General features: G+C 45.1%; 2 protein-coding genes and 1 long non-coding RNA gene across 6 annotated transcripts in view; 2 read left to right on the plus strand and 1 right to left on the minus strand.

Annotated features, from left to right (window-relative positions):
- CBFB (core-binding factor subunit beta) overlaps window positions 1–14,890 on the plus strand; it is a 37,924-nt gene extending 23,034 nt beyond the window's left edge. The window contains exons 5-6 of one of the 2 annotated variants that reach the window (XM_005490776.4): window positions 1–127; window positions 12,590–14,890. In XM_005490776.4, coding sequence (XP_005490833.1) covers window positions 1–127; window positions 12,590–12,612 — 150 coding nt within the window. In that variant the 3' untranslated portion in view covers window positions 12,613–14,890. The remainder of the gene's footprint in view (window positions 128–12,589) is intronic. The other variant, XM_005490775.4, reaches the window with a different exon arrangement.
- LOC141730778 (uncharacterized) lies at window positions 122–25,934 on the minus strand. Its single transcript, XR_012582433.1, has 4 exons — window positions 25,809–25,934; window positions 22,767–22,908; window positions 1,579–1,861; window positions 122–764 (listed from the first exon to the last, which is right to left on the minus strand). It is a non-coding gene; the product is annotated as an uncharacterized LOC141730778 (long non-coding RNA).
- The window catches only part of PHAF1 (phagophore assembly factor 1), a 34,918-nt gene continuing 32,577 nt past the window's right edge, over window positions 23,945–26,285 (plus strand). For 2 of the 3 annotated variants that reach the window (XR_012582432.1, XM_005490777.4), the window contains exon 1: window positions 24,151–24,507. Coding sequence is in view for 2 of the 3 variants with exons in the window: in XM_005490777.4 (XP_005490834.1) it covers window positions 24,444–24,507 (64 nt within the window). In the remaining variant the exon portion in view is untranslated. Of the gene's footprint in view, window positions 24,042–24,150; window positions 24,508–26,285 lie in introns of those variants that run through there. The other variant, XM_074550996.1, reaches the window with a different exon arrangement.

The raw sequence follows: 26,285 nt of genomic DNA on the forward strand, positions 1-26,285 counted from the left end.
CAGGAGGATGCATTGGCACAACAAGCCTTTGAAGAGGCTCGACGAAGAACTCGTGAATTCGAGGATAGAGACAGGTCTCATCGGGAGGAAATGGAGGTGAGGGTTTCACAGCTGCTGTCAGTAACTGGTTAGTACTTTCCCAAAACTTTAGATTGTTTCCATTTTTGTCTGTTTGTACAATGTTGTGTATTGTGTTTGTTTGGTGATGTTATATAAAAATTGCAAAATGCAGTTTTTTGTTACTCTTGTAAAATGGATTTCAAGTTGTTTAAAGTTTTGATAAGAATTCTCTGATAATGTACTTTTTTCCTTTCTGTAGATGGTCTTTGCTGTGGGTACTTAAGCTGTAAAGACATTTATTCAAAGAGTTGCCATTTCTCTCTGAAATGATACTGAGAGAGGGATCTCTTGCCTCATGCATTTCTCATGAACACAGAAAAGGCTCTGGGAGCTGCAGGGGCTGAATTTTGGAGCTTGTTATCCCATGTTTTGGGAAAAATTACCAGCCAATTTAATCCGATGCCACAGTCTGCTTTCTTGTACAGGCTAGTTTTATTGTCTTCTCACCTTTTTCTTACTGGTGGGAAGTCTCATTCCTTTTTTTCACTGTTTTAGTTTCCCTGTCTTGTTCTTCGCTTCTTCAGGGCCCCACAGTCTTGAATCTTGTTCTTTCTTGATGAAAGCAGAAATTACTGGGATTGAGGAAAGAAGAGCCAGGAAAGGGAATGGAAACCAGCTGCTCTGAGATGTCAGAAAGGCGAGAGCTGTAAGAGGACAAGTAATAATACATAAGGGGAGTTGGCAAGTTAAGGCAGGCTGCAGGTCAGGAGAGAATAGGGAGAACACAGAAAGGCTTTGAATTTCTTTCCCTTACTAATGCTCTTTCTTACTTCCTGCTTCATCAGTAGAGCCTGATTTAACTCTAATCAAATATGATCAATCTGCTGGTTCTATGGTTTTTAGAAAATTTGATTATTGTTATTGCTAAGCTACTTTTCTTTTGGCATTCTTTTGGATAATTGGGATGATCAGACAGGCTCTCTTCCCTTCCAGTTACAACTGGAAGGCACTGAGCATGAGAATGAGAGGGAACAGATAGGCACAGAGGATAATATCTCTCTTTGAAGTGGCTGGTGTGTGTCTCCTTGCAAACACTGCTGCAGCCAGGTCAGATGGCAGCTGTAACAAAGGTGAAATCCTTGCCTTGGAGGCCCTGCTTCCACTGGATTCTTGGAGCAGCTGCTGGATTGCCTGAATAATTCTGTCCCAGCATAGCTACAACCTGCTTGTAATTCAGAAGGAAGGTAGAATTAGCTTTAAGCTGTTCATGAAGACCTGTGCCAGCCTGCTTTACTGTTAACAACACAGTAGGAACTTTAGATCCAATCTTATGTCTTTTACCTCAATGTACTTAAAACTTTTCTTGATATATTCTCCTTGCACTGTGCCCCTCATCCCCACTCCTCTTATTAAAGAGAAGCCATGTGCATGCTCAAGGTTAAAAAAGAATGAGGATTCCTGAAATAACTTCTGGATTCTGAGACACTTAATTTTCCTCCAAGTGTAGAAAACACTTACTTGCAGCTAGGCTGTGCAAAAACACTAATTCAATTAACAGTGAGATGGTAATATTGAGCATCTGGGGCTTCATGACAGACATCAAAACTCATGACACTGAAACACAAAAAGCAACATTCTTGGCTGTCTGCAGGAGCTGGATGCAGTAACTTCTGAAAACACTCTTGCTTTTAATAAGGCAGAAGGCAGTTGCTATCAATTGATGTCCTTATTAGCTGTTGGTACCCATTTTCTCTTGAAACAACAACAGTTGTCCCAGCTCTTAAGCACTGGTATAGATCACCTACAGAAAGGAAGAAAAGAAAAAATTACTGACTTAAAATAAGTTTAAGTAGAATGAATGAAAAGTATTATCAAATGTTTCAAATTTGTGATGTCGAGTGTAAATCTTTAATAATTGTAATATGTTGTTTTGCATACTTTCCTGTTTATTTTACTGTGCCTCTCTGATATTCTAACCAACAGATTTTTTTCCTCCAGTTACTTGTAGGTCTATAATTGGTTTTTATATTTCAGTTTTCATTCCTGTGTTTGGAGTAAGATGTCCTGAACTTATATCTGGAATGTTTACAGACAAGCTTTTTTACTCTTGATCTTAGGACTGTGTAAAAATCAGGCTCTTTTGGGACGAGATGGTAGAGAGCAGAAATAGACTTACAATGCATTCCTAAAGAGCAATCAGATTTCCAAATCGTTCATTGTTACCCTTCTTTTCAATCTAAGGCAGCATTTGGGCAGAATCAAATGAACTTTAATCAGTAAGCATTTGGTGTTCATGATCCTTGTACCCAGTTCTCAATAGAAAGTGGTGCATAAAAGTGCATTCCTGTGTTTGCTGTATTTGTGGCCTGTATTGAATTTTCTGATGCTGACGTGCTCAGTCAGCTTGGAAATGCAGTTTGTCAGTGGCACCCTTCTGATGATTGCATTGCTGACAGCTGCAGAAACCTTAATCCAGACTGCCTTATGTTCGTTTCTGTAATTTCAGTGGGGCCAGCAGTATCTTTGGTTTCACTACAGAGATGGCACTTGAAGGCTTTTCTATGGGAAAGGCCAGTTCTATGTGTGCTGAGTGAATTTTTATGTATATTATGCTACACGCAAATGAAGATACTTTCCTTATGATCATTTTAATATGATTTCTATACAGCTTTCATCCTTAAGAAAGTTTTAGATTTTTCTTTTCTGCCATGCTTGGCATGGACAGTAAAACTCAGAATTGGCAGATGTGGAACAGGATCTCATCAGTGTTAATAATGGTTTTAAGAATTGCAACACTGTAGAAAATCAGGATATTTCTGACAGTAGAATTACAGTTGAAATGCTTTAATAGAGACCAGATTCTGCTTCAGTGGGGGAGGGAAGGGGAATCCTGCAATATTCCACCCACTCCTACCCAAAACAGAGGCGCCAGCTCTTTGGAAATATTTATCCATCCAAAGCCTGGCAGCATATGAAAATGATCAGATTAAATTATTTATTTATACAGCTTTCTGGGTAGAAAAGATTCCCTATTCTAAGTCTTTCTCTAGACTTAACATAGTCTGTAGACTTAAAACTCCCCACATAGGAGTGATCAGTGATAACTCATTGAAAACAATGTTAAAGTTCTTGTGTGTGACAGTTGGATTTTAGTAGGGTGACACTTTGCAAGGGGAAAGAATTGCAAGTGCAGTAGCAATTTAGAAATTATCACTTAGCTAATTTCCATTTTTTAGTACCCTAAAAAAACTCCCAACCAATTAAAACAAATTCTTTCCCCTAAAAAAGAAAAAACTCCTTCAGGGTGTTGTGAGGTTTGTTTGCCATCTTTTCATCATATAGACTCTCTTCCATTCTAGTTTAGCACACCAGACCTTTATTTTAATGAACATATTCTTTGCATCTGAGGGCATCTGAGGTTTGTTGTGCTTGAATTTTCAAAGGTGATCATGTTTTTGTGCAATTACAGCACTCTGATGTAAATAGGATGGGAGTGGATTTAGGAATTTTCATTGAAGTTTTTAAGCACCTCTGAGTTGAACGGCCTTCTGTTGCATTTTTAACATAGTTTGTTTTGAATACAAGATGCTTTTGAGTTTTTATATCAACTTGTATAGCTCAGTTACATCAAATACTGCAAATCCAGCCCCACTCTCTAGGATTCTTCTGTTTCAAAGATGCTTTTGAAGTCAGTGAGTGTTCTTAGTGCCCTCAAAATTAATAAGGTATCCCAATGACTTTTACTTCTACAAAAATGTTGGAATGCTGAGACAGAGAATGTTTAATAATACACATTAAGAAAGACCTTATCCCCATTTAAAGATTGTTTAAAAAATGAGGTGTATGAACTTGAAGTATTTGTACGCTCCCCTTTGCCAAACTAGGAGAGCGAGGAGACTGAAGGGATGTTGGTGAGGCAGATGTTTAATTTTCATGTCTTTATCTCCTTGTGTCGTGGTTGAGAGTCAGTCTGAGTGTCTCTGCTGTGGTTTCAGTATGAATGACCAGAGTTAGTGTCAGGACAAGAAGTGTTCTGCAGAAATTACTGTGAAGTTGCTGTCTAGACGTGAATTTCCAGGAAGAGCTTTTGCTTGTTTTTCAGTCTTCTAGCATAGTGGCATGATGCAAAAATGTGTTACACTGTCCAGAATGGCTTGGGGAGATTTAAACAGCCCCAAGTTGGTGAAATTAGAATTTATTGGAATCAATGGCCTGTGTTCAGTGCAAAAAAGCCACAAACAGGTGCCTCCTGACAGCTCTTTGCTGGAGCAGATGGCACAAAAGGATGGATTTTCAAGGGGTGGGTGAAAAGAGACCCTCTGGTGTGTTGCTGTGTGCAGGTGGGGGTATTTTGTACAAACTGTAATTTCAGACTTGCAGGGATCTGTGTGAGGACACAGTTTGTCCACCTGTGCTCTCCAGAGCTTGGCTGAGGATGTCCCCATGGCTTTCCTTGGGGATGGGCTGGATCTGTTCTCAGTCTCCCGATGTAATTTCTTCAACCAGTATTTTTGAAATACCATATTTTTCTACTTTGTGTTCCTTTCCTATGTTGCTGCCATGCTCTTTATTTTAGCAACACTGTGAGTAAAGAGACAGAGTGGTTTGCTCTCCCTAAAACAGTCTAGTCTAGCAATCTGTCTGTTTGTGGTCTTGTGCTAAATATAAATCACATTAATGGCTAAGCAGAGCCATTTTGGGAAACTGCATGAAATTCCCATTTTAAAAACCTTCATTTTGCTGAAAAAAAAACCTGTTTTGAAACTTGTTTTTCTTCCACAAGCAATTCCTCTCAATACAAAGCACCAAAAACACCCACCAACCCCACCCTTTAAAGAGTGCTGGAGTAAAAATTTACCTAAATTTTAAATACTGTGGCCTGCCCTAGGTTTTTACATGTTATTCTTGTTTGTTGGGAATTACCAGTTGAAATGGGCAAGATACATTTCATTTAATTTTGCTGAAGTTGGGAACTCTTAAAAAACAAACAGAATTTTGTTACAGACATGTAAACAGTTTAGAGTTGAAAGAAAATAAAGTAGTAGGACTGACTTTCATGTTCTTCCCAAGGTTCTAGACACTGAAATTATTCTCCTTTTCTTAATTTTTTCTAAGATGAAACTGCTGGTGTAAATAAATGCTCTAACTAATTATATTTTTCTCAAATACAACTGGCTTCAGAAGAAAGTGTACAGTATTACAATAAGTATGTGGGGACTTTTTTGTTTTTAATTTTGGCTCGGGGTTTTTTACTGAAAATTTTCTCATCAGATTTTAAACGGGGTTTTTCCTTATTAATCTGGAATTAATTTAATTAGTGTTTATTGTATGTACTCTCCAAACTGATGATGATAGAAAAATAGTATAACATTTAACCCAGGTTTTTGGATATGAAAGAAACCCAAACCGTTGATTTTTCATATGCAGTGGGCAGTGTAGATTTGGTGTGTGCTTTTACACAAGCATAAATAATTTGTTTAGATGCAGGGTGAGTACAACCTGACTTGGAAAGAGGTGTTTGGGTGGGAGTGTGTTGCCTGAAGAGGTTCTGCAGTGCCAGTCCAGGACAAGAAGGCCAGTTAAGTCGTGACTGGTTTGCTTCACAAGAACTTAAATAGCTGGGGCTTGTGCAAAAGTGCTATAGAATGCATAGATCAGAAAAACAATTTGTGCTGTACAGAATCAATGCTGACTGTGGGACAGAGGAGATCAATCTTGCAAATCAGGGAATTCTGTACTATAAGCGTCTTCTTTCAGTCAATGAAGGTTAGAAAGGGTCTGAGCAACAGAGGAATACTGTCTGGAGGCAATCAATATTAATTATAAATTTATAACCTTTAGACCAGCTTTCAAACAGTACTTTCTAAAGGAGAGCACTTTAAGCTTTTTTCCCTTGGAAATGAAGTTTTAATATGAAAGTAAAAATTTCTGTCCCTACTCAGAACTCTTCAGAGCTCCTATTCCTGTGACCTTGGTCCAGTTTGGGGCAGCAGAATCATTACCTTCATAACATCTTTTAAACAAAGATGCAACCATTGCAAAGATTTCAGGTGAGGGGGTGCAGGGGGGTCAGGAAGCAGCTGTGCTGCTTGGCCTGGTCATGCTCTGCAGGTAACACAGTTCATGTGTGTTTTCAGTCTGTTCCTAGGAAGTAGATAGTAGTTTGCAATGAAGTCTTGATGGAGGTAAGTGCTAAATAACTCTTATCAATGGCCTTTGTCAGGAAATTTTTTTATTTTGACTTTCAGTGAGCTTGAAAAACAATCAGAATGGAAGTAGGAATAAAAAAGAGCTTTGGGTATAGAATTCATGGCATTAATAGTTCTACAGTTACTTCAGTCTAACATCCAGATCTCTTGCCAAGTTTGAGGGCCTGTTTTCCATTATTTGCATAATTTAAGTGGTGCTTGACATTATAATTAAGAAAGATCAAGGCTACTCCTTCCCAGGTTCGATGAAAAGGAGAGCTGATAGCAAAATGAATATTATGGGCAGCCAACAAAGCAACTGCAGAGACTGGATCCAGGCCACGAAGTCTGAAGCTGATAGCTGTGCCTGCTAGGAATGTGGTAAAGATCATATCCCCTCTGGCTGCCAGTGGCTCAGGGATGCAGTGTGTAGTGGTGCTGCTGTGGCTCAAGTTCTGAGAAATGCAGATTGAGAGTCTGTGCAGGGCCCCCAGAGACTAGGGAGCACATGGGCTGCTTCATCAGGCTGTGCCCAGAGGAGTTGTGTGATGTCTAAGTTGACATTCTCACTGTGCTGTAGGGCCCCAGCTTTGCAGAGTTTCTCCTGCCCTCTGTCCAGGGAAGGTTACTGGAGGCAGGGCCAGCGTTGTGAGCCATGCTCACATCTCCATGGGAGAGATTATTAACCAGCAACTCAGTTTTTCAGTTCATTGCTGTGAGTCTGCCTCAGACACCAGGACTAATGTGAAGGTGTGCTAGGGTGTAACTGGTCATTTTTCTGAGTATTGCTCTCTTTATTTCAGGGCTGGGTTTAGGGTTTTTTTTCATTTGGGTGGTTTTTATCCTGTGGTTGTATACTTTTCTAAAAAGTATCTGCAAAGTATTCTCAGTTTTGGTTGGTTGGGTTTTTTTTTTTATCCCTTTTCAGGAGGCTGGCAGTCCTAAGAGAATCCAAATGTTCACTGTTTAGTTTTTCATAGCATAGCCTGATTTTTCACTTATTTAGTAAATTATAGATGGCAGATACCAAGGCACATAATGCATTTACTCTGTCTGTTTCAACAGGACAGAGCTGCCAGAATCCAATTAAAGAATTGCAGTGGAGTTATCCATGGAGAGACTTTATTTTGGCTATTCTTTTTGTGACAGCCCTTCATCAAATTAACTTCCCCTTCCTTCCCTCCTCTTCACCAGTGTCCCAAGTTGTATATGCAGTGGATATGGTTGTATTTGTCATTTCACTGTGTGGCATTCAGAGGTCCCAGTTTTCCCTGCTGCTGTTTTTTAAGTGATTCATAGAAAGGGAGGGGCCATCTTCTCTGTCCATCCTTACTAAATTTGCTTCCAACTTTCTCAGTTCTGCTTTCTCAGAGCTATCATGTAATCCACACAGTGGGACTGCATTATCTTTTCCTGATGAGCTCATGTGGTAAGAGGAGTTGGTTTCCTTAGGCATGTTTGAGGCTTCAGAGCATGCACAGGAAGGGGCTGGCTAGAGATGCTTTCCTAAAGTCAGTTTAAGGAGTTTTGTTAGTACAGATGGAAGCACAATAGGCTGCAGCATTGAGTGACTGGAGGAGGAAGATGTGTTCTGACTGTCTTGGCTGCTGGAGGAACTGCTTATGTGCCACCTTCCTTATTGCCCATCTGTTTTTCCTTTGTGCCCCAGTAACAGATGTAAAGCCTCCAATGTGGTTCTTGTTCAGAAAAGTAAATGATAAAACTTACTGATTTAATGATTCCAAGCTATCTAGTTTATTGAGAAGAAAAGCAATATGATACAGATATGATACTGCATCTTACTCTTGCTAAGACTTTCAGTCCATTCCCCTTAGCCTGTATTTACGCTTGGGAAAAGCTCAGACATCAGAGGTTAAAGAGAGCAGAGGTGTAAGAAATACTGTAGGACATGCTTTTTATGTTTGTTTTATCTCAAAATGCTTTTGTAGTAACTCTGCTCTTTTTTGTCAGTCACTACCCCCATGGTGCCAGCATTATGAGTTCAGCATGAATCAGTCTAGAGTAGCATTTGAGAGGAGGCTTTGAAATGGTTTTTTGCCAGGTACGTTCCTGCAATTCTTTCAGTTGGTCATCACACCCTCTCCAGGGTTAGAGGTTTTCAATGGCTTGTGGTCAGATACAATTCCTTCTGTGCAGCAGAAGATTTGCATGGCTTCATGTTCTGAAAGCTGAGTGCTAAGTATTTTTCAGTGTTGAAACTCCTGATGTGTCCATCAGGTTAACTCTTCTGTTCCTGGATATTTAGAAGAAAACTGGCAATGTTGGTTAAAATACATTCATTTTTAGGATAATTGCAACTTTAGTGGGATCTGTGTATTAATTACCAGTTTCTCACAAGCAAATATTTGTTATACTTTCACTAAATAACAGATGAAGAACATGTGAAGTAGTGCCCTTCAAACTTAAAATCAACGTTTGACTGAAAAAATGAAATACACAGAGAAAAGATGAATAACTGCTGTTTTCTCAAGGCTCATTAAGCATGACTCATAGCAGTGTATTCCATTTCCCAATGGCAAAGATAGATGCATCTTTCTTAATTGAAGCAAGTCTCCTTAATCCTTGAGAAGCTGAGCCCATTATTCACTGAGAGTAATACTGCTGCTTTTGTGTGGCAGCAAAAGGTATGCATTTCAAAAATTACAGCAAAAATTGCAGTTTAGAGGATTGATTAGCTATGCTGGGGAGTGTAGGACCCCCCCAGTGGTGAGAAGTCTGGAAATTGCTGGTTTACATCTATAAAAGGGAAGTTTTAGCTTCCTGTAACAGACTGAGAAGTAGCAGATACTACCCCACTTGTGTAGGGCACTCGTGTGATAGTCACACCACTCCTACAAGGGAGTGTTAAGGACCTTGTGGCATTTCTTATGGAAGTTTTATTTTGCCAGTTGTCAGTGGACAAAAATAGCACCCAGTGCTTCTTGCTGCACAGTGTGCTTCCTGTCTTTGTACAAAGTGATTTTTCTAGTCTTTACCAAGCATCTTTTAATTTTTGTGTTTTTCTTTCAGCATGTGAAGCCCAGTTGTAGATGCTGTGTTGTGCCCTGGCAGAATGGCTGTGACTGCTAGAACAAGCCTGCTTCACACATTTGCCTTTTTGCACAGTAGTAGCACAAGGAAAGGAGGCTGCCTGAGTCAGAGCTGTCATTCCAACATGTTGCAGTTGCTTGTGTAAATTCCCACTTACTGACTTGCAAAATTGCACCTTTATCCACATACACTGTTGTAAGATATTGTAATGACTGGTTTTGGTATATTTGAGGGTCATTTGTCATGCCTTTTGCAGATCACTTGAAAGGGCAAATCTGGCAGTTGTTCACTAGTGGCTTCTGCAAACTCTACAAGTAGCAATGAGGTCACGAATCATGCAAATTCCTTCATATGCTTTGAAAGAAAGGACCACTTTAAGCAAAGCATAAATGCAACCATATGCTCATATCTTGGAGCCTTCACTGAAATTTGACAATAAAATTGCTGTGCATATGATTTGTTTTCTGAAGAAGAAACACTGTTGTTTTTAGAGCAGTATTATAGCAGCAATTAACTTGCTGGTCTTTTCTAGTTAAGTATAAAAATGTTTATTGAGTGCAAAATTGGTAGAAGTAAGATTTTGGTAATTGTTAAAGACAGAGCATGTCTTTGTTTCCTTTTAGAAGAAAGAGGCAGCAGTAAAACCAGAAGAAATCTTGTTACAGTCTGTTCAATAGAAGGATATGCAAAGTAGAACTGTTGCTGTTTTGTTAATCTTGGTACAACTCTTAAATTAGCCTGGAAGTATCTACTGAGACTTGATGAACAACCATTTCATATGAAGAAAATATTTACAGCACAGTAGACTTTTCTGTTGAAGGAAAAAGGAAGTGTGGGGTTTTCTTCAGTGATTTTGATAGTCAAAGCTGAATGATTTGGCTTTTGGAAATAATGTAAAAAGCTTAATTAAATGCCATCTTCTAACACTGTGTATCTCTACAAAGAGGACAGTGTGCAGAAGTTGTTTCAAGGGCCTCAATGAATACACCCTTAAGCACTTACAGTCATCAGTGCTCTGTGGTGATTAGAGCAGTTTGCTTTAATGTGATCCCTCAGAAAGATTACTGAGAAATCTGTGGGTTTGAGCACCAGCACTGGTGTTGGTTCTCACCTTCAGATTTCTTCTGCAAGCAGGAGAAGCAGATTGTTCCTTCAGAGTACAACTAGTGCAGATAGAGCAAAAAGATTGGCTCACTCTTAATTACCTGAAGTACAGCCAACACTGAATACATAAATGTAGTAGGTAACAATTGTGATATTTAAGTTAGTGGAGGTGTTTCCAAAGCAATAGTGGCAGTATGACCACTAAGAAGAGTGCAGAAGAGGATTGTCTGCTCTGGAAACTTGCTGATTACTAAAGGGATTTATTGAATGAACTCCATGTGCATCAGAAAGGGACCATTGCACATGAAAGGAAAATGTAGCTTCAAATTGGCTTTTAAATAGGAGAAGGAAGCAGCAGTTCTCTGTCTGGGTGCAGCTAACCTAGTGCACTGGGGGCATACAGTTAGGCAGACAAGAAGAATGGTAGATAAGGGGGGAAGAAGTGAACAAAGAAAGGTCTAAGTTGGGAAAGGTGGTGTCAGCAGTGCATGCCAGAGGGTCTGGGGTGAGCAGGCTGTGCTTGCTCACCCTTTGGAATGGGAGTGCAGCAGCAGCACCTGGTGAGCTGGGGCAGCTGCTGGGCAGTGGGGAGGCCTCCTCTGTGTCAGCAGCTGGGGCTCAGGAGAGCCCAGGGAGCCCCCAAAGCAGCACCTGTGCCCCTGTTTGTCACAGCTCTGTGGGATGGTGCCAACACGCTCACTGCTTGAAGGGTATTGCAGTGGAACAATGCCTGTGTTAAGGCTGTTCCCCAGCCTTTCAGGAACATAGGAAATGTCTTTTAGAACAGGGAAGTTGTCACTGGTTTGCATTTTTTAAAGCCCTGAATATGGCAGGTTATTGCAGCTGATGGAATAAAGCCTGAGTAGTGACACCTTCCACCAGCTGGGAATGTGGCCTGGGACTGTTTGGGACATGTGGCACTTACAGGCCACGGTGCCAGCTATTCACTCTATAAACTTAAATGAAAGTGCTGCTACTAAAATGTCTTAAAAACCAGCTAGCATGTATTAGATGTTCTCAGAGTCAAAGTATGGTTTTAAAATTTGAAGGAAATAAATGTTTTAAAGTATTCATGTGCAGCATTTGTGTGTGCTGTACCAGTGTTCAGGTGGAGAAAATAGATAGCCGTGTCTTTTACTGTGACTGAACGTTCTTAATTACCTCTTTACAATGTCATTAACTCAAACTGTTTACCCCAATAATTTATTTAAAGGAGAACTTACATTGCTTTTGTTTTAATACAGGGGTACAGTCATGTGTCAGTTTTCTCAGTTTGTTAACTTTGCTGGTGCACTGAAGAAGAAAGCAGTGAAACATGAGGTGTTAAAATGTGTGTCCATCTATGGATTAAACTGTGCTCATGTGTTACTATAAGTCTCTTGATTCTAGAGGAAGCTAAAGTAAATGCTTCCCTCATAAAGTTATCTGGAAATGATGTGATGTATTCTATCTCATATTGTAGCCTTTCTCCCCAAAGCTGACAGGAAAAGTTAACAGAAGGGAATTTCATAGGAAGGAAAATTATTTTTGGAAGAAGAGACACAAAATTGTTCCCTAACTATTGTGGGAGTCTCTTGCTGGTTGCTGAAGCAATGTTTGAAGCCTGGCAGTGTGAGAGTGCACGTGTGTGAGCACAACCACACAGTCCCTGCTGGGGAGGCACAGCAGGCTCTGAGCCCCCCAGGGACAGGGGCTGCCCGACCCGCTGCCCTCCTGAGAGCCTGGGGGGCAAACTGAACTGAGGGGAAAGAATGATTTTGATGTTAAAAAGTATTGCTTTGCTCACTGCTGGAATTGTAAAATTTCTTTACAATTAACATTACTATCATTATGTAAATATTGACCTTTCTCGCTCATCATTTAGCATTCTGCTGCTTTCCATATCTTAATGCTGGCGTTAACATCACAGCCCTTACCCTCTGCTGGTTAGTGCAGACTTTTTAAAGTGCATTTTAAGTTATTGATGCAATCTGATATTTTTCATAATTTCTATTTAAACTGAAGTTGCATCATCTTTCTTGAACTTATCTCCTGTAAGAGTTGCCTTAAGCTACAGGATTGCTTTTGCTAATTTTGTGTTGTTCGTTTAACTTGTATTGTTTATGGTCTTATTTGTGTTAACATACTGAGTAAGAGAGCTGATAATTTCCTGGTTGCTGATGCTCAGAGTGTGTTTGTCCACGCAGGCAAGAAGACAGCAAGACCCTAGTCCTGGCTCCAACCTGGGCAGTGGCGATGATCTCAAACTGCGTTAACCAGCGGCAGCAGCGTCCCCGGCTCTGCACACGTACATTGCTTCTACTTGGCAAAGGATTGAATAAAAGACCAGAAACTGTGAGAACTGGGTATATTATGGTCTGTTTCCTGACCTGCGGCAGTCAGAGTCACCAGAACTGCCATGGTTTGCACTATGTTTATGTTACAATACCTGCATTTCCCATTTTAAGCATGTAGCCAGTGGCAATTCGAAATTTTGTTTTTCTATGCAAACTTATTTTTGTTGGCACTATTTTAGTGAAATGGAAACTTATGCAGCTATAAAACCATTTTTCTCAACTGTAATAAAAATTGTCACTTAAAATAGGTCAAGATATTACATATTTAGAACAACTTTTGGTTTTGTTTTTAGTTTTTTTTTGTTTGGGTTGTTTTGTTTTGTTTGTAAACTGCTGGAAGCCAATGCATTCCAAGCTTAATTTTTTAATATGGGCTTTTGGAACTTTGATTGTCCTTATTCTGTTCCTGCTTTATTTTAGATAATGCATTCTTATCTTTCTTTCAGTTTTCTTTTTTCTAAATTTGCAAGACCTTATTAAAACTGCTGACATTATTTTGCATTATTTCCAAGCTAAACCCAGTGAATCAGAGCTGTTGGAATCAGTTTTCAAACTTTGTGGGTTTGTAAACATTACAGTTGCAGTATTCATTTAACTGCTAACAATTCATTGGTTCCACTTTTAAAATTATAAAAATCTTAAAATGTATATTCTCATGCATTAATGCATTCTGCCCCATTATCTGTCTCAGATTTTATTCTGTTCCAAGTGAGTTTGGGTGGCTGTTATACCCTGTATATAGTGCTTTACTGAAACTCAGAGGAAGTCGCAGGCTGGCTTCTGTTTTATTCAGGGATTTTTTTAACTAGTTCTTCAAAGGGATACTGCAACTCCACAATCAGATTCAACAGCATTTCAACTGGGAACAAAAATGATCAGCTGCCAAGGTGATATATATTAAATCATGTTTAAGATAACTGCTTTAAGTATATTTTATATCTTAGGCTTTTTGTAAAGTTGTGCTGAATGGTGAAAAGCTGCGATGAGCTTGTGTGCAGGAGCCTCATACTGCACATAGGCCCCTTCTATTAAATCTTATGCAAATTAAGACTGTTGCAGTATATATTGCATTTTCTAACAGGGTAAGATTTGGGATGAATTAATGTATGAATTAATCTTGTTTCATTTGGGGTGATGGTGAATGGACTTACTCCAAAGATTTCATTGCATCCAATATTTGAAGAAAATTTATTAGAAATGTGATGTCATTTGGCTTTGTTAAAATGTGGTGCTTCCTGTACAGCCTGATTGATTAAAATGTCACTTAAATACCTTTTTAAAATAAGGGATCTGAATCCAGTGTTTTAAGAATTATTTTAAAGATAGAAACTCAATATGGTTAGAAGAGTTAAATCTTAATTAAATTCTATAATTAAGACAATTATACATTCCTCATTAATGGCAAAACAATTGATGCAAAAGAGGTCTTGCAAAAATGTAAGCAGATGTCAATGTGAAGGAGAATCTTTGTATGTTAATAATATGAATATTTAACATTCACTTAAAAATGTCATTAACTGTAAACTGTGAGAATGTCATCAAATAGAAATATTTTGATACTTCAATTTAAATGTGATTCACCTGAAAGATAATCTTTTTCACTCTGTGGCCACATTCTTCTTGCTCTTCTTCCCCAAAGAAATAATTTTTCTAAAGTGTTTCTGCAAAGAGTTATTTAAGGGACACACGCATGCATCTGCACGCATCCCTGGCCTTGGATCTTCTCTGCCATCTGTGTATTTTTGATGGAATAGTCTGAAGATTTATTTTAAAAGGTTTTCCTAACGTTTCAGACAGTGGTTTTAAACCATAAGTACACAGGAAATGACGCTATCAGATATTAACGTTGCTATCTCTGTGTAAATACTGAACTTTCCCTATCATCATTTAGCATTCTGCTGCTTTCCATATCTTAATGCTGGCATTAAGATCACAGCCCTTACCCTCTGCTGGTTAGTGCAGACTTTTTAAAGTGCATTTTAAGTTATTGATGCAATTTGATATTTTTCATAATTTCTATTTAAACTGAAGTTGCATCATCTTTCTTGAACTCATCTCCTGTAAGAGTTGCCTTAAGCTACAGGATTGCTTTTGCTACTTTTTGTGTTGTATGTTTAACTTTCATAATAAACTTCTGTGTAGTGAAAACAAGGTGCTGTAAGTTTGTTTGACTCCCTGCTAGTCCCTGCTGACATATTTTGTTTAGGTGCAAGGCTGCCTTGGTTTCTGTGGCTAAAGCAGTGGTGACATCCAGTGGTCACTTATTTAACTGACCCCTCTGCTCTGTTCAGCTGCTGTCTGGGAGCAGCCTTTAATAGAAGGGTCTGCACTGGGGAAAATGTGGATTTTGCTGCCCTAAAACTCTTGTTTCTTAAAACTGATATGCCCTTCTTACTCTGAAAACATTAATCTACTCCAGGGGCCCCAAGCAAGGGGCTGTGTGAACTTACAGAGAGCTGCTTGTGGGCACGTTGTGAGAGCAGCCACCAAACCTTGTTAATTGTGCTGCTTTGGGCAAGGGGGGAACTGGGGGATTACATGTGTAAGTGCAGGAAATGTGGTAAAGTTCTGTGGGGAAAATATGGATGTTGTATGCTACACCTGAAAACTTTCTGGAGCTGCTAAAATTTTAGGTGGTGTAACTTCAAATAGCTAACACTGACTGACAGTGCTAAGTCCTGAAATCAGATAGAGGATTGCTTGTTTCATAATGATGCTTTGGGAATATTTACAATCAAAAGGATAAGAAGTAACCTTATTTAAACTTTTCCCACCTGGCTGTGAACAGACCAGAGAGCACCAAAGAAAAGCAGCACTGCTGTGACCTGTGGCTTTCCTGGAGATGTTCTGCAGTGTGAAAGGGAGGTAGCTTTAGAAAAGACAAACAGCAAACCACATTGCTCTGCTTCTCTTGCAGAGGGCAGATGGTGTTTGCCAGCCCTGCTGTCCAGGCAGTGTTTTAGAGGCATCTGCAAACAGCTGTTCAAAAGCCATTGGGTACTTTGTCCATTTACCTGCAGGCTGATGGAAGGGTTCACTTTTCTGCCCAAGGCACACCACAAGTGGCTGAGTCCAGTACTTGTCCAGCCTTTTCTTGGCTGAAGGTGAAGGACAGAGGCACTTTGTCCTCTGGCTCTTCCTAGATGGAATTTGCCTCTCAAGTGTGTGATTAGCAAAGGGAATCTGAAAATCTCCCTGCATGAGGCACATACAGCAGAAAGGAATTTAAAAGCATTACAATCCAGTGCCTTAACTAGCATGGCTTAGGGATGGCTGTCCTTGATGTGGGAGTGAGAGATCAGTGGAAATGCTGGAACCTACTGGAATTGAGAAGGATGTCAGGACCTGGAGCCCAACCACAGCAGGTGAGATATGGTCACTTCCAGCTGGGATTTTTAACCTCCTGCTCCTACATGACATCTTCTAAGAACAGAGTATTAACTGTTTCTCAGAATTCTTAACCAATTCTCAACCAATAATTTGGGTTGAAAGGGAGCTCATCTAGTTCCAATCTCCCACTAGACCATGTTGCTCAGAACCCTGTCCAATTTGGCTTTGAACAGTTCCAGGGATGGGGCATCCACAGCTGCTCTGGGCAGCCTGTGCCAGGGCCTCACCACCCTCACAGGGAAAAATTTCTTCCTGATACTTGATTTAAACCTCTCCTCTGTCAGTTTAAAGGCATTTCCCCTTGTGCTGCCTGCCCATACCCTTGTCAAAAGTCTCTCTCCAGCCTCTTTGCTTACTGGCATGTCTCTGAGGTCACCCAGAGCCTCCTCCAGGCTGAACTCCTGTCTACAGAGGAGAGGTGCTCCAGCCCTCAGAGCTTCTTTGTGGTCTCCTCTGGGCTTGCTCCAGCAGCTCCATGTCCTTTTGTTAAGGACCCCAGGGCTGGATGCAGCATTGTGGATGGGGTTCTCTGTGTTTAGTCTGTTTACTGAAGTCCTCAAAATGTGGATAAGCAGGTTTCCTAGTTTCTCTGGAGCTGTCCTGGGCTCATGCTCCCCTTTCTGAAAGCAGAAAACTGAGAAAATGAACTGTGAGTGAAAACAGCAGCTTTTCTGTTCCTGCAGACCTCTGCTGGTTTGTCTAATAACCAGCCTTGTTCAGGTGAGGGCTGGGAAGTTGGATGAAGATGTGGTTTGAGAGAGCTCCACAACTGCATGGCCTGGGATGACCTTGGCAGGACTTCTATATATTTTTTTTTGTTTGCTGTTAGTTCAAGACTCCAGTCTGTCATAGATGTATTAAAGAATCCATCCTGTCTGCACAGAACTAGGACCAGTTTCTGTGAAGTTGCATTATTTTGTTACTACATTTCCAATGCAAATAAGAGAATGACAGAAATGGCTTCAAGGATGGGAATTGCAGTGAGAACTTAGAGCAGAGTGAACATTTGCATGGGCAACATTTCTCATAGCTCATTTGCCTGACATCCTGTCTTCACACTGCCACCAAATGTAAATCCCAGGCCATGCATATTCATCAACTGCTGCAGCTCAGAGCTGCTCAGGGTTTAAGTAACTATTAAATAGGTTTCTCAATTACAGGTTGAGATAAGTGAATTTTCAGAATTGCCTTGGGCTCATTTCTTAAAGCTCAGGAATGAGAGAGGGGGAAGTAGCACAGAAGAGCTGAGTGCTGCCTCCCTGTGCTGTCACCTGGCACAGTGGATAGTTGGGGAAAGCAGTGGGAAACCAGAACACTTCTTGCTCAGTTTTGTGCCTCTCCCTGGGCCTGGTCCACAGTTTACCACAGCTGGGGAGACTTCTGCCAAGTCTTTGTTACTTCCCACAACTCTTCTAAGATGTAACTGCTTTCTACCCTGTTGACCTGATGAGGTCTTGGAGGACCCCAGAATGGATTTTCCTGGGTCTCCACTTTCTTGTGTTCCACAGGCTGTGATTCTCTGCTTTTCATGGGAACTGGTGGCTCTGCCACCTTTCCCTCTTTGCAATCTTCTTTCTTTCCTGGAGCAGGTCATGAGTTTAACTTGAAAAGAGACAGACCTTCTAGGAATGGAGCACAATTTACACCTGAAAGCTCTGGCTTTTCCAGCTGTTATCCACTGGCTTGCTGGGAGAGCCTGTCCCTCTGAGCCTTTCCCACCTGCATGTCCAACCCTTTCAGCTTTTGTTATTCATACCTCACAGAACCCCAGCACAGTCTAGGCATAGAGAAACAGCAGTGTAAGGAACCAAAGCTCTTTGTCTGTGGGATGCACTTGTCCCTGATCACTTCCCATGTGACTGCTGCTGAAGCAGATGACTGGGGTAGTTCTGCTGCCCTTGCCGGATTTTGGAAGAATTTCAGGGCTTTGGTCCCTCACAGCAGCGGTGCACAGGGGGAGTGACATCCTGACGAAACCCCAGGAGCTCTGAGCTTGGAGGAGAGCAGAGAGGTTGGTGGGGAGAATGTGGGTTTGCTGCTGGGTTGCAAACACAGCTGGGGGGTGACAACTCTTACCAGAAGACAATTCTTAATAAAGAGGCAGCTTTACCCAGAAACACCAGACTTGCCGTCACCTCATGGCCAGGAAGGCTGCTGAGTATCTCACTTCCCAGAATGATGTGCCACCTGCCCAGAGGAAGCACCAGGTTCCCTCCCACCGCCACAAGAACAGCCTGTCCTTCACTCCAGCCCCTGCACGGGGCAGCACCCCAGTGAGACACCTGCTCTGGGGGTGAGATACTGCAACACCTTCCAGCACCATCCAGCTCCTCACTGACCTGCCCCAGCTGCCCCAGTGAACCTGAGGGTGGCCACCAGCCTGCAGACACCTGTAGCATCTCCATGGAGCCAGGAGCCTGTGCCCACCATGGGCAGCCTGTCCATGGAGCCAGGAGCCTGTGCCCACAGCTGCTGTGGCCCAGGAGGATGAGGATGGCTGGGGATGCTCAGACCTGCATGAGAGCCAGCTCCAGCTCACATGATCATACAATGCAAGAAATCTTAGCATTTAGTCCATCCCCTGGATGGACAGGAAGGATTCCAGGTCATTTGCTCTGGCTGTGTTTGAGGTCTGGGGCCAGGGCAAGGAAGAAAGGCAGGGCCAGGCAGAGCTGCAAGCACAGCCTGTGTCTGAGCTGCCCGGTGATTTCCTCCTGCTCAGGTCAGAGCTGCAAGCACAGCCTGTCCCTGTCCCTGTCCCTGAGCTGCCCAGTGATTTCCTCCTGCTCAGGTCAGGGCTGCTGCTGAGGAACCCCCAGACATTTCCCTGGCAGCGACAGCCTCGGCCCAGAGCCCCTTGGCGGGTGCTCCCACACAGATGAGAGGACAGATCCTCTTTTCGGTTCTGCTTTCAGTTCTGCTCTGCAGAGCACATCTGGCGTGTGACTGCCGGGACCTGGGGCCAGTGGTCCTGGCGGCTGCGTGACTTTCTGAAACCACCAGCCCCAACACGGAGCCTCAGCACTGGCTCCTGCAAACCCTCTGCACATCCTGACCTCTGCCTCAGGGGCAGAATGTGCCACAGGACCATGGGCACTGCCTTGGGAGGAGGCTCAGGGAGCATCTCTGCTGCTGGCTCTGCCCACCACAGCCCGTGAGTAACACCCGAGTCACACCCTTGCTGTTTGTTCACCAGAAGTCAGGGACAAAATGGGCACAGATCTTCAGGGGCTCTGAGAGGGCCCTGCAGCTTTTGACTCATCTCCTTTTAAATGATGAAACCTCAAGTACCAGGGCTGGAGCAGGCTGGTGTAGGGGGCTGACACCCCTCTCTCTTTCTCACACCATGCCCCATGGCCCTTCCTCATCATCAGCTGTGACAATCAAACATCCCTTTTGGAAATATACCTGGAGGTGAAACTGAGCCCAGGTGAAAGCCCTGCCACATGTCCAGCACCCCGGAATCCATAAACCATTGCAATAAGTGGTTTGGGAATTCTGTAGAATCCCCAGATCCATCTTTTACCTTTTTTTTTTTTCCCATAAAACCTATGCTTTAATTTTATTTTTTTTTTCAGAATCCCTGTGCTTTTCCCCAGGGTAAATTTCCCCACCAGTTTTCAACGCACGATTAAAACCCCAAGTGCTGGGCTGGGCAACACCCGAAGGCAGGATGCAGCAGCTGAAGGCAGGATGCTGCGGCCAGAGGCTCCTGGAAGGACTGACGGTCCCTCACAGCAGCTGCTGAGGCCGCTGGCTCCGTGCCGGCCCCCCGGGCAGGAGCTGTGCCCATCCCCGGTGCCCACCCTGGTGCCCATCTCCTGTGTCCATCCCCGGTGCCCATTCCCGGTGCCCATCCCAGGTGCCCATTCCCGGTGCCCATTCCCTGTGCCCATCCCCGGTGCTCATCCCCGGTGCCCATTCCCGGTGCCCATTCCCTGTGCCCATCCCTGTGCCCATCCCCGGTGCCCCGGTCCCGCCGCCCTCCGGCTCCTGCCCGCGCCTGGCGGAGAGAGAAACCAGCGCATCTGTTTCTAATGAAGCCGAAGCCAGTTTAGATCCAGCCCCGCACGAATCCGAGCTTTTGAAATAGATCTGGAGTTCTGTGAAATGCACATGTAGCGCTGCCCTGGGGGGATGCAGGGGAGCGGCTGCCTGTGCTGAGCAGCCCCTCCCGAGGCCAGCCTGAGCTGCCGCTGCCTTTCCTTCTCGGGAATGCTCCCTGTCCGTCCATCTCAGCCCCTGCCCTGTGAAATGCTCTGTGTGGTGGGGCAGGGGCTGTCCCTCTGCCTGGTCGATGTTTAAGGTGTTTTATCTCCTCAGCACCCTGGGGTGAGCGCTGGCACCTCCCGTTCCTGCCCATCTCCAGACACCAAGCACGGTGCAGAAGCTCTCCATCCGGTGAGATGGTGAGAAGCGGTGCAGAATTTCCATCCAAATCTGGGATGTGAGGAGTGATGCTGGCGATCACCGTGGTGCTGGCTGAGCACAAGCTGTGCCTTGCCACGCTCCCCACAGCCCGTGCCAGGCACACATCACCTCCCTACCCCTGGCCAAGCACGGAATCGCCTCCAAAATATTTATTGTGACTGTGCTGCACGGTCCAGCACGCAGCAGGGAGGAGGATGCTGGCCTGGAGCAGCCGGGGAAGGCTCCGGACAGGGCTCAGGACAGGCTGGAGGCTCCGTGGGCCCGGTGGAAAAGGCACCTTGTGCCCCCCAGCCCTGCACGGCAGCTCTTTACAGCACCAAAATTTCTGGTTTCTAGCGCTGATCCTGCGCATCCCGCCCGTGTCAGCCTCCGGAGGGTGCCAGGGGCACTGAAAACCACCCGGGCACGGCAGGGCAGGGCAGGCTCAGCCCAGACGAGCAGGGGAAAACCTCTGAGCAAGGGAAGGACAGAGCCGGGGGTCTCCTTGGGAAGGTTCGGGTTCGGTGCTGCAGCAGCCCCTGCCTGCCCAGGAACCCCAGCCTGGCACTGCCTAGCTCGGAACCCTTGGCTGTGGGATAAATCCCCCTGAGGAGGTGGGATAGTCCCCCCCTGACGAGTGCAATGTTCCCTCTGGAGCTGCCAGCCCCGTCTGGATCCATTCCCGAGTGCCAACCCAGGGCGGGGCAGCTGGAAAAGCACTTCCAATAAATCAGAGCAACTTCAGAGCTTTATAGTGAATATCTTTCGTCCAGCTGAATCAGCGCTGCCAAGGCTGGGGTGTGCTTCCAGCCGTTTTTCCGGCAGCCACGGGCAGGTTTCCCTGCAGGAATGTGTGCTGCTCTGGGATCCATCGGGAGAGGGCAGCTCGCCTCCGCCTGAGAGCAGCGCTTGTCCCTCCTGGTGCCTTCTGCAATTTTCTGCTGTTTTTTAACCGGCTGGGTTGAGAAGCCCAGCTCTCCTCACCCAACATCTCCCTGCAGACGTGTAGAATTTAGGAAAAAAAAAACCCTCAAGTTTACAAAATTCTGAAAAATTTAAGAAAAAGCAGTAAAAATCCGATTTTTACCGATTTAGGGATTCATTAATCCCCTATAGCTGCTGATCTCACCCCGAGGCTTTGGTAGAAGCATCTCTGATGGATGCACCCACTGCCATTCACTCAGTCAGAAATGTCAACAACAGAGACAGGCTTTAAAAATTGATTTTGGTTTTCAGAAAGCTGTGCATTGCTTCCTGAGCCCTGGGGCTGAATTTCCTAAGAAGTGCTCCATGATCTGGAGAGTAAAAAGGGTAATTTTACCCTTTTAAAATGTAAGTTTTTCCTGTCATGAGCAGTTGCCAAAATGATGGTGCTTTGCCCAATCTGCCCCAAGTGGCAGACCTGGCAGTGCCCAGCCCTTCTCCACTTAGCCTGGGGTTTGGGTTGGTGTGTGAAAATGGGTGTTAGTGGAGAGGCACAGTCAGAAATAATTCCTTTTTTTCTGCCATTGTATTTGGCCTTTACTCTCCTTGGTGAATTGGGCTTGTACTTGTGATACTCTCCTACAAAGGAGGCCAAACCTTTGTGAGTGAAAGGCCAGAGTGCTGCATCCCCCAGTTTGTAGCACTGGGCATTCAAACACAGGAATGAGGTGGAGAAGGGTTTCTGCAAAGCCCAGCTGCTCTGCAGCCTCCTGCTTTCCACCAGCACCTCAGCCTGAGGGCTGCACTGCCATGGACCTGCTCAAAAGCAGGTGCTGTGTTTGTATTCTTCACATGAATGTGGCATGCAAAGCTTCTAGCTGCATATTTATTCTCCCAAGTACCTTCCTTATGGGTGTCACAATATGAAGTTACATATAAAAACACACAAATATTGTATATATACAAATATACATATATTTCATACATCTACAGTGAGCTGGAGAGAGGCAAGTGGCTCATAAGGATTAGCTCTGCTCCCAGCAGAGGAAAGGCTAATTTCTGATGTTGAGCCAATGAAGATGTGTCAGAGGGCTGGAGTGAAGGGGAAACATTGGCAGCACCTCTCTGCTTTTCAGCATATTAAGATAGATGTCACCATGCTTGGATTAAAAAAAAAAAAAAAAAAAAAAAAAAAAAAAAAGCAAGCAAGGCATGAATAATAAATAGAGCAACATGCAGCTGACTTCAAGGGAAAACTAATTTCCCTGGGGCTTGCTCCACTCCATATACATTAAAATCTCACCTGCTTTGACAGCTCTGTGACCTGAAGAGAGATGCTGAGAAATTGGTGTTCAGAGCAGAGCTGGCCAGGGTCCTGCTCCCAAACACATCTGGGATTTCTTTTCAATGCTTTGAGCCCCCTTGCCAGCCATGGCTTGCTCTGCCTGTGGAAGGAGCCACAGTGCAAACCTAGCTGAAATAGCTGAAATTATGTTTGACTATTTATTATTTTTCAATATGTAACCCTCAAATTTCTGTGTTGGGCAGGCTGAAGGGTATCCTGCTTTCCTGATGTTTTCTGTCCTGCTGTGGGACAGTCCATGTGATGGATCTGCTCTGCTGCAGACCTTGCTGGGACATGGTGGGCACAGGGATGGGGTGTGGGGTCAGGCTAGGATTGCTACTATCTTCAAATAAATATGGAAAAAATGCATCTCCCACCAGTCTCTGCTTTCCCCTGGAGCCTCAGCCTGCCAGCAGCAGGAGTTACAGCTGCTTCCACACCCTCTGAACCCTCTTGAGTTTCCATCACTGGTGCTGCCCTACTCCAGAAGAGCTGTCACTGTGTGAGCATGGCACGGGTCCATATTCTTGGTTTTTCTCTTTGAGTTCTTTGCTTATTTGGGCAATGCTTGACCTGGTGCCTTTTATCTTGGATCCAGTTTCCACCACAGAAGCAAGGGCTGGTCTGATGTGGGCTGTCCCAGGTGGTGGCACATCCTGGCAGACAGGGAGGGTTCCGTTTCCTCCTCGTTCTGGGGATGTTTCTGGCACCGGGAGCTTTGGGTGTAACCAGAGCAGGTTCCTGTGCTGAGCCCCATCCCTAGGGAAATGGGGCCTTTCCTGGGCTCAGCACTCTTGGGTGGCACTATTTGTTTGCTCAGACAGCACAGCAAAGCCACTGACCTCGTTACTCCTCTCTCCCTCCTCACTGAGTCACTCCCGAGCTCATTCCGAACTTTGCTCGTGCCACTGACTAATTTATCCCTAGCACTTCTTTCCTGCACTCTGACCTTTCAACTGGAAGAGCGGGCTGGCAGTGGGCAGTGGTTTGGGTGGGTTATTTTGCTTTTTTATCCCGAGGTTATCCGGGTGTGTCTGGGCTGTAGGCTGAGCCCCATCTGCCGACAGTGCCGGGGCGGGACTCGAACCTGAATCTCCCGCTCTCCAAGCCGACGCCTTCCCCGCTCGCCCACGGTCGAAAGGCGGGGCTCACCCCGGCCCCGCCCTCTCCCCGCCCCCGCGCGGGCGCGCCTGACGACAGCTGCAAAGCACTTTTTCAGCAGCCGCAAGTGAGGTGAGTCGCGGCCCCGCGGCGCGGGGGGGGTCGGAGCCCCCCCGGCCCCTCAGGCCGGGCCGGGCCCAGCGGCGGCGCCGCGCCCGCTCCCCCGCCCCGCCGGGACCGCGCCGGGGCCGCAACGCCCGCGCTCCGGCACCGGACGGGGCGGGGGGCGCGGGCGGCGGGGCCGCGGGGCGGGGAGGGGCGGCCGGCGGCGGCGGAGCTGCGCCTCCCCCGGAGCGCTGCCGGCGCTGCCCCGGGGCTGGGGGCGGCCGGTCGGTGCCCTCAGGGGGCGGTGGCGGGGCCGGGCTCGGGCTGCCCGCTGCCCCGGCGCTTCCCTCCCGCGTCCCTCCGCAGGGGTCCGGCGCCGCGCCCCGGTGACCGCCGTGCCAGCCCGCGGCCTCCGCGCTACCGGAGCCAATGCTCGATCTGGAGGTGGTGCCCGAGCGCTCTCTGGGGAACGAGCAATGGGAGTTCACCTTAGGTAAGTGTGCTCTGCCCCCGGCCTGCGCTCTGCGGGTCCCGGGGGGCGCTCCCAGCGCTCTCGGGGGGTTGGGGAGAAAAAGGGAGCGAGAGGCACAGCTCGCCTTTCGCTATGGCTAAAAATACTAAAGTACGGGCTGTAAGCATTTCCTTGTTGTTCATAGTTTCACCTTTAGCTTTTGCGTGCCAACTTGTGCTTTTGTTTATCTGATTGTGTGCTTTCATCTGCTCGTTTGCTTTCTTTTGTCTTGCCCTGTCAGACTAGTCATTCTTTTAAATAACTCCGAAGAGAGGAAGCATGAATGTGCTGATTGTCACCTGAATATGTGTCAGGTGGTACTTGCTCCAAGTGCTGCGCTTTTCTGTACAAACCCTTCATAAACATGAGTCGAGTTTCACAATTTCTTTGTGTCGCTGTTCGGTTGCGAAATAGTGGAGAAAGTAAACTTTGGAGATATTTTCTCAGGGTTGGATAACAAGTATTTTTCCCCCCAATCATTTGTACTTTTTCATCTTGCTGAGTAGTCCTTCCCTGCCGGTTATTGGTGTAGTTACCGTGATGAGAAAGAACTTTCCCTCAGCTGATGCAGATTTGTTTGGTGCTCAGGCAGGACACTTACATGAGATGATGTGGATTCTCTGGGTAACCTGTGTTTTCACGCAGATATTGGTAGTCCTTAAAACTCTCAGAAAGTGCTGTAGATGTCACCTTTGCTGGGTGGCTGTGTGACAGATCAGTGTTGGCCTCTTTCATTTCCGTTTTTCATCACTGCTGCAGCTCTGTGTGTGAAGGTGGCGAGGGTTTGGTGGGTGTAAAGGAGCCCTTTGTGTGTCACCCTCTGTGCCTGCTTGGAGTTTCACTGGGGCTGCTGCTCCTGTCACCTGGCAGCCAGGGCACAGACTGTTCCTAAGAACACTGTTACACAGTTGCCCTGAACTAGGCTGGTCCTGAGGAGCAGTGCTGTGCCTTGGGGTTGTTTATGTGAAACCCGTCAAACACAAAGGGCTGTTTGTGCTGCTGTGCCTTCACTCAAGTACAACTTGATGGTACAGACAGGGCTCAGTGGCTTTGGAGGCTAATTATAGCACCTCAGATCCCACCCTTGGAAATCTGGGGAACTCCTTGTACCCTGAATGTCCTGTGCTCTCAGCCTGTGTCACCTTCTGCCATCCTTTAGTGCCTGTGTTACCTGGGGAAGAGCAACCTCCAGCTGCCTACCCTGTCTTCATAAATAGAGTGCCAGCTCCCCTCCATTCTCCATATCAAAACAAGAAAAGGAAAGAGAAAATGTTCTTCCTTACCCCAAGGAAAGCCTGTCAGTGCAGTCTCATGGTTAAAGTTTTCCAGTGTCTCTGTGTGTGTGCACAAACACACACATGCATAGATGTGAGAGGGGGAAACTCAGCTGTATTTCTTGGAGTAAACATGGCCCCCACGTGATGTGTCTAATATATAATTAGCATGACCTGCTGGTGCAGAGCAGGAGGCTGGCTGGCCCTGAGGATCCTTGCCTGTCCTGCAGCAGCAGTGGGGTGTGAGGGTTGTCCCTGCTGACAGAGCTGCTGCAGCTGAGGCAGGGCTGCTGTCACTGGGGCTCTCACTGCCAGCCCTGCTCCACTCGTTGTTTGTTTAGCTCTGCTCTTAGCAGAACTAATGGCAGTACTGCTGAACTGCTGCTGACTCTGGCTTCCAGCTCTGTGCCCACAATGGAGATGACTGAGGGGAAATGCCAGGAAAATTTTGTACATGACTTTTTGGATTCTGTTTCTGGCTCTGGT

Source organism: Zonotrichia albicollis, chromosome 13, assembly GCF_047830755.1.
Source record: "Zonotrichia albicollis isolate bZonAlb1 chromosome 13, bZonAlb1.hap1, whole genome shotgun sequence".
Classification (NCBI taxonomy): Eukaryota; Metazoa; Chordata; class Aves; order Passeriformes; family Passerellidae; genus Zonotrichia; species Zonotrichia albicollis.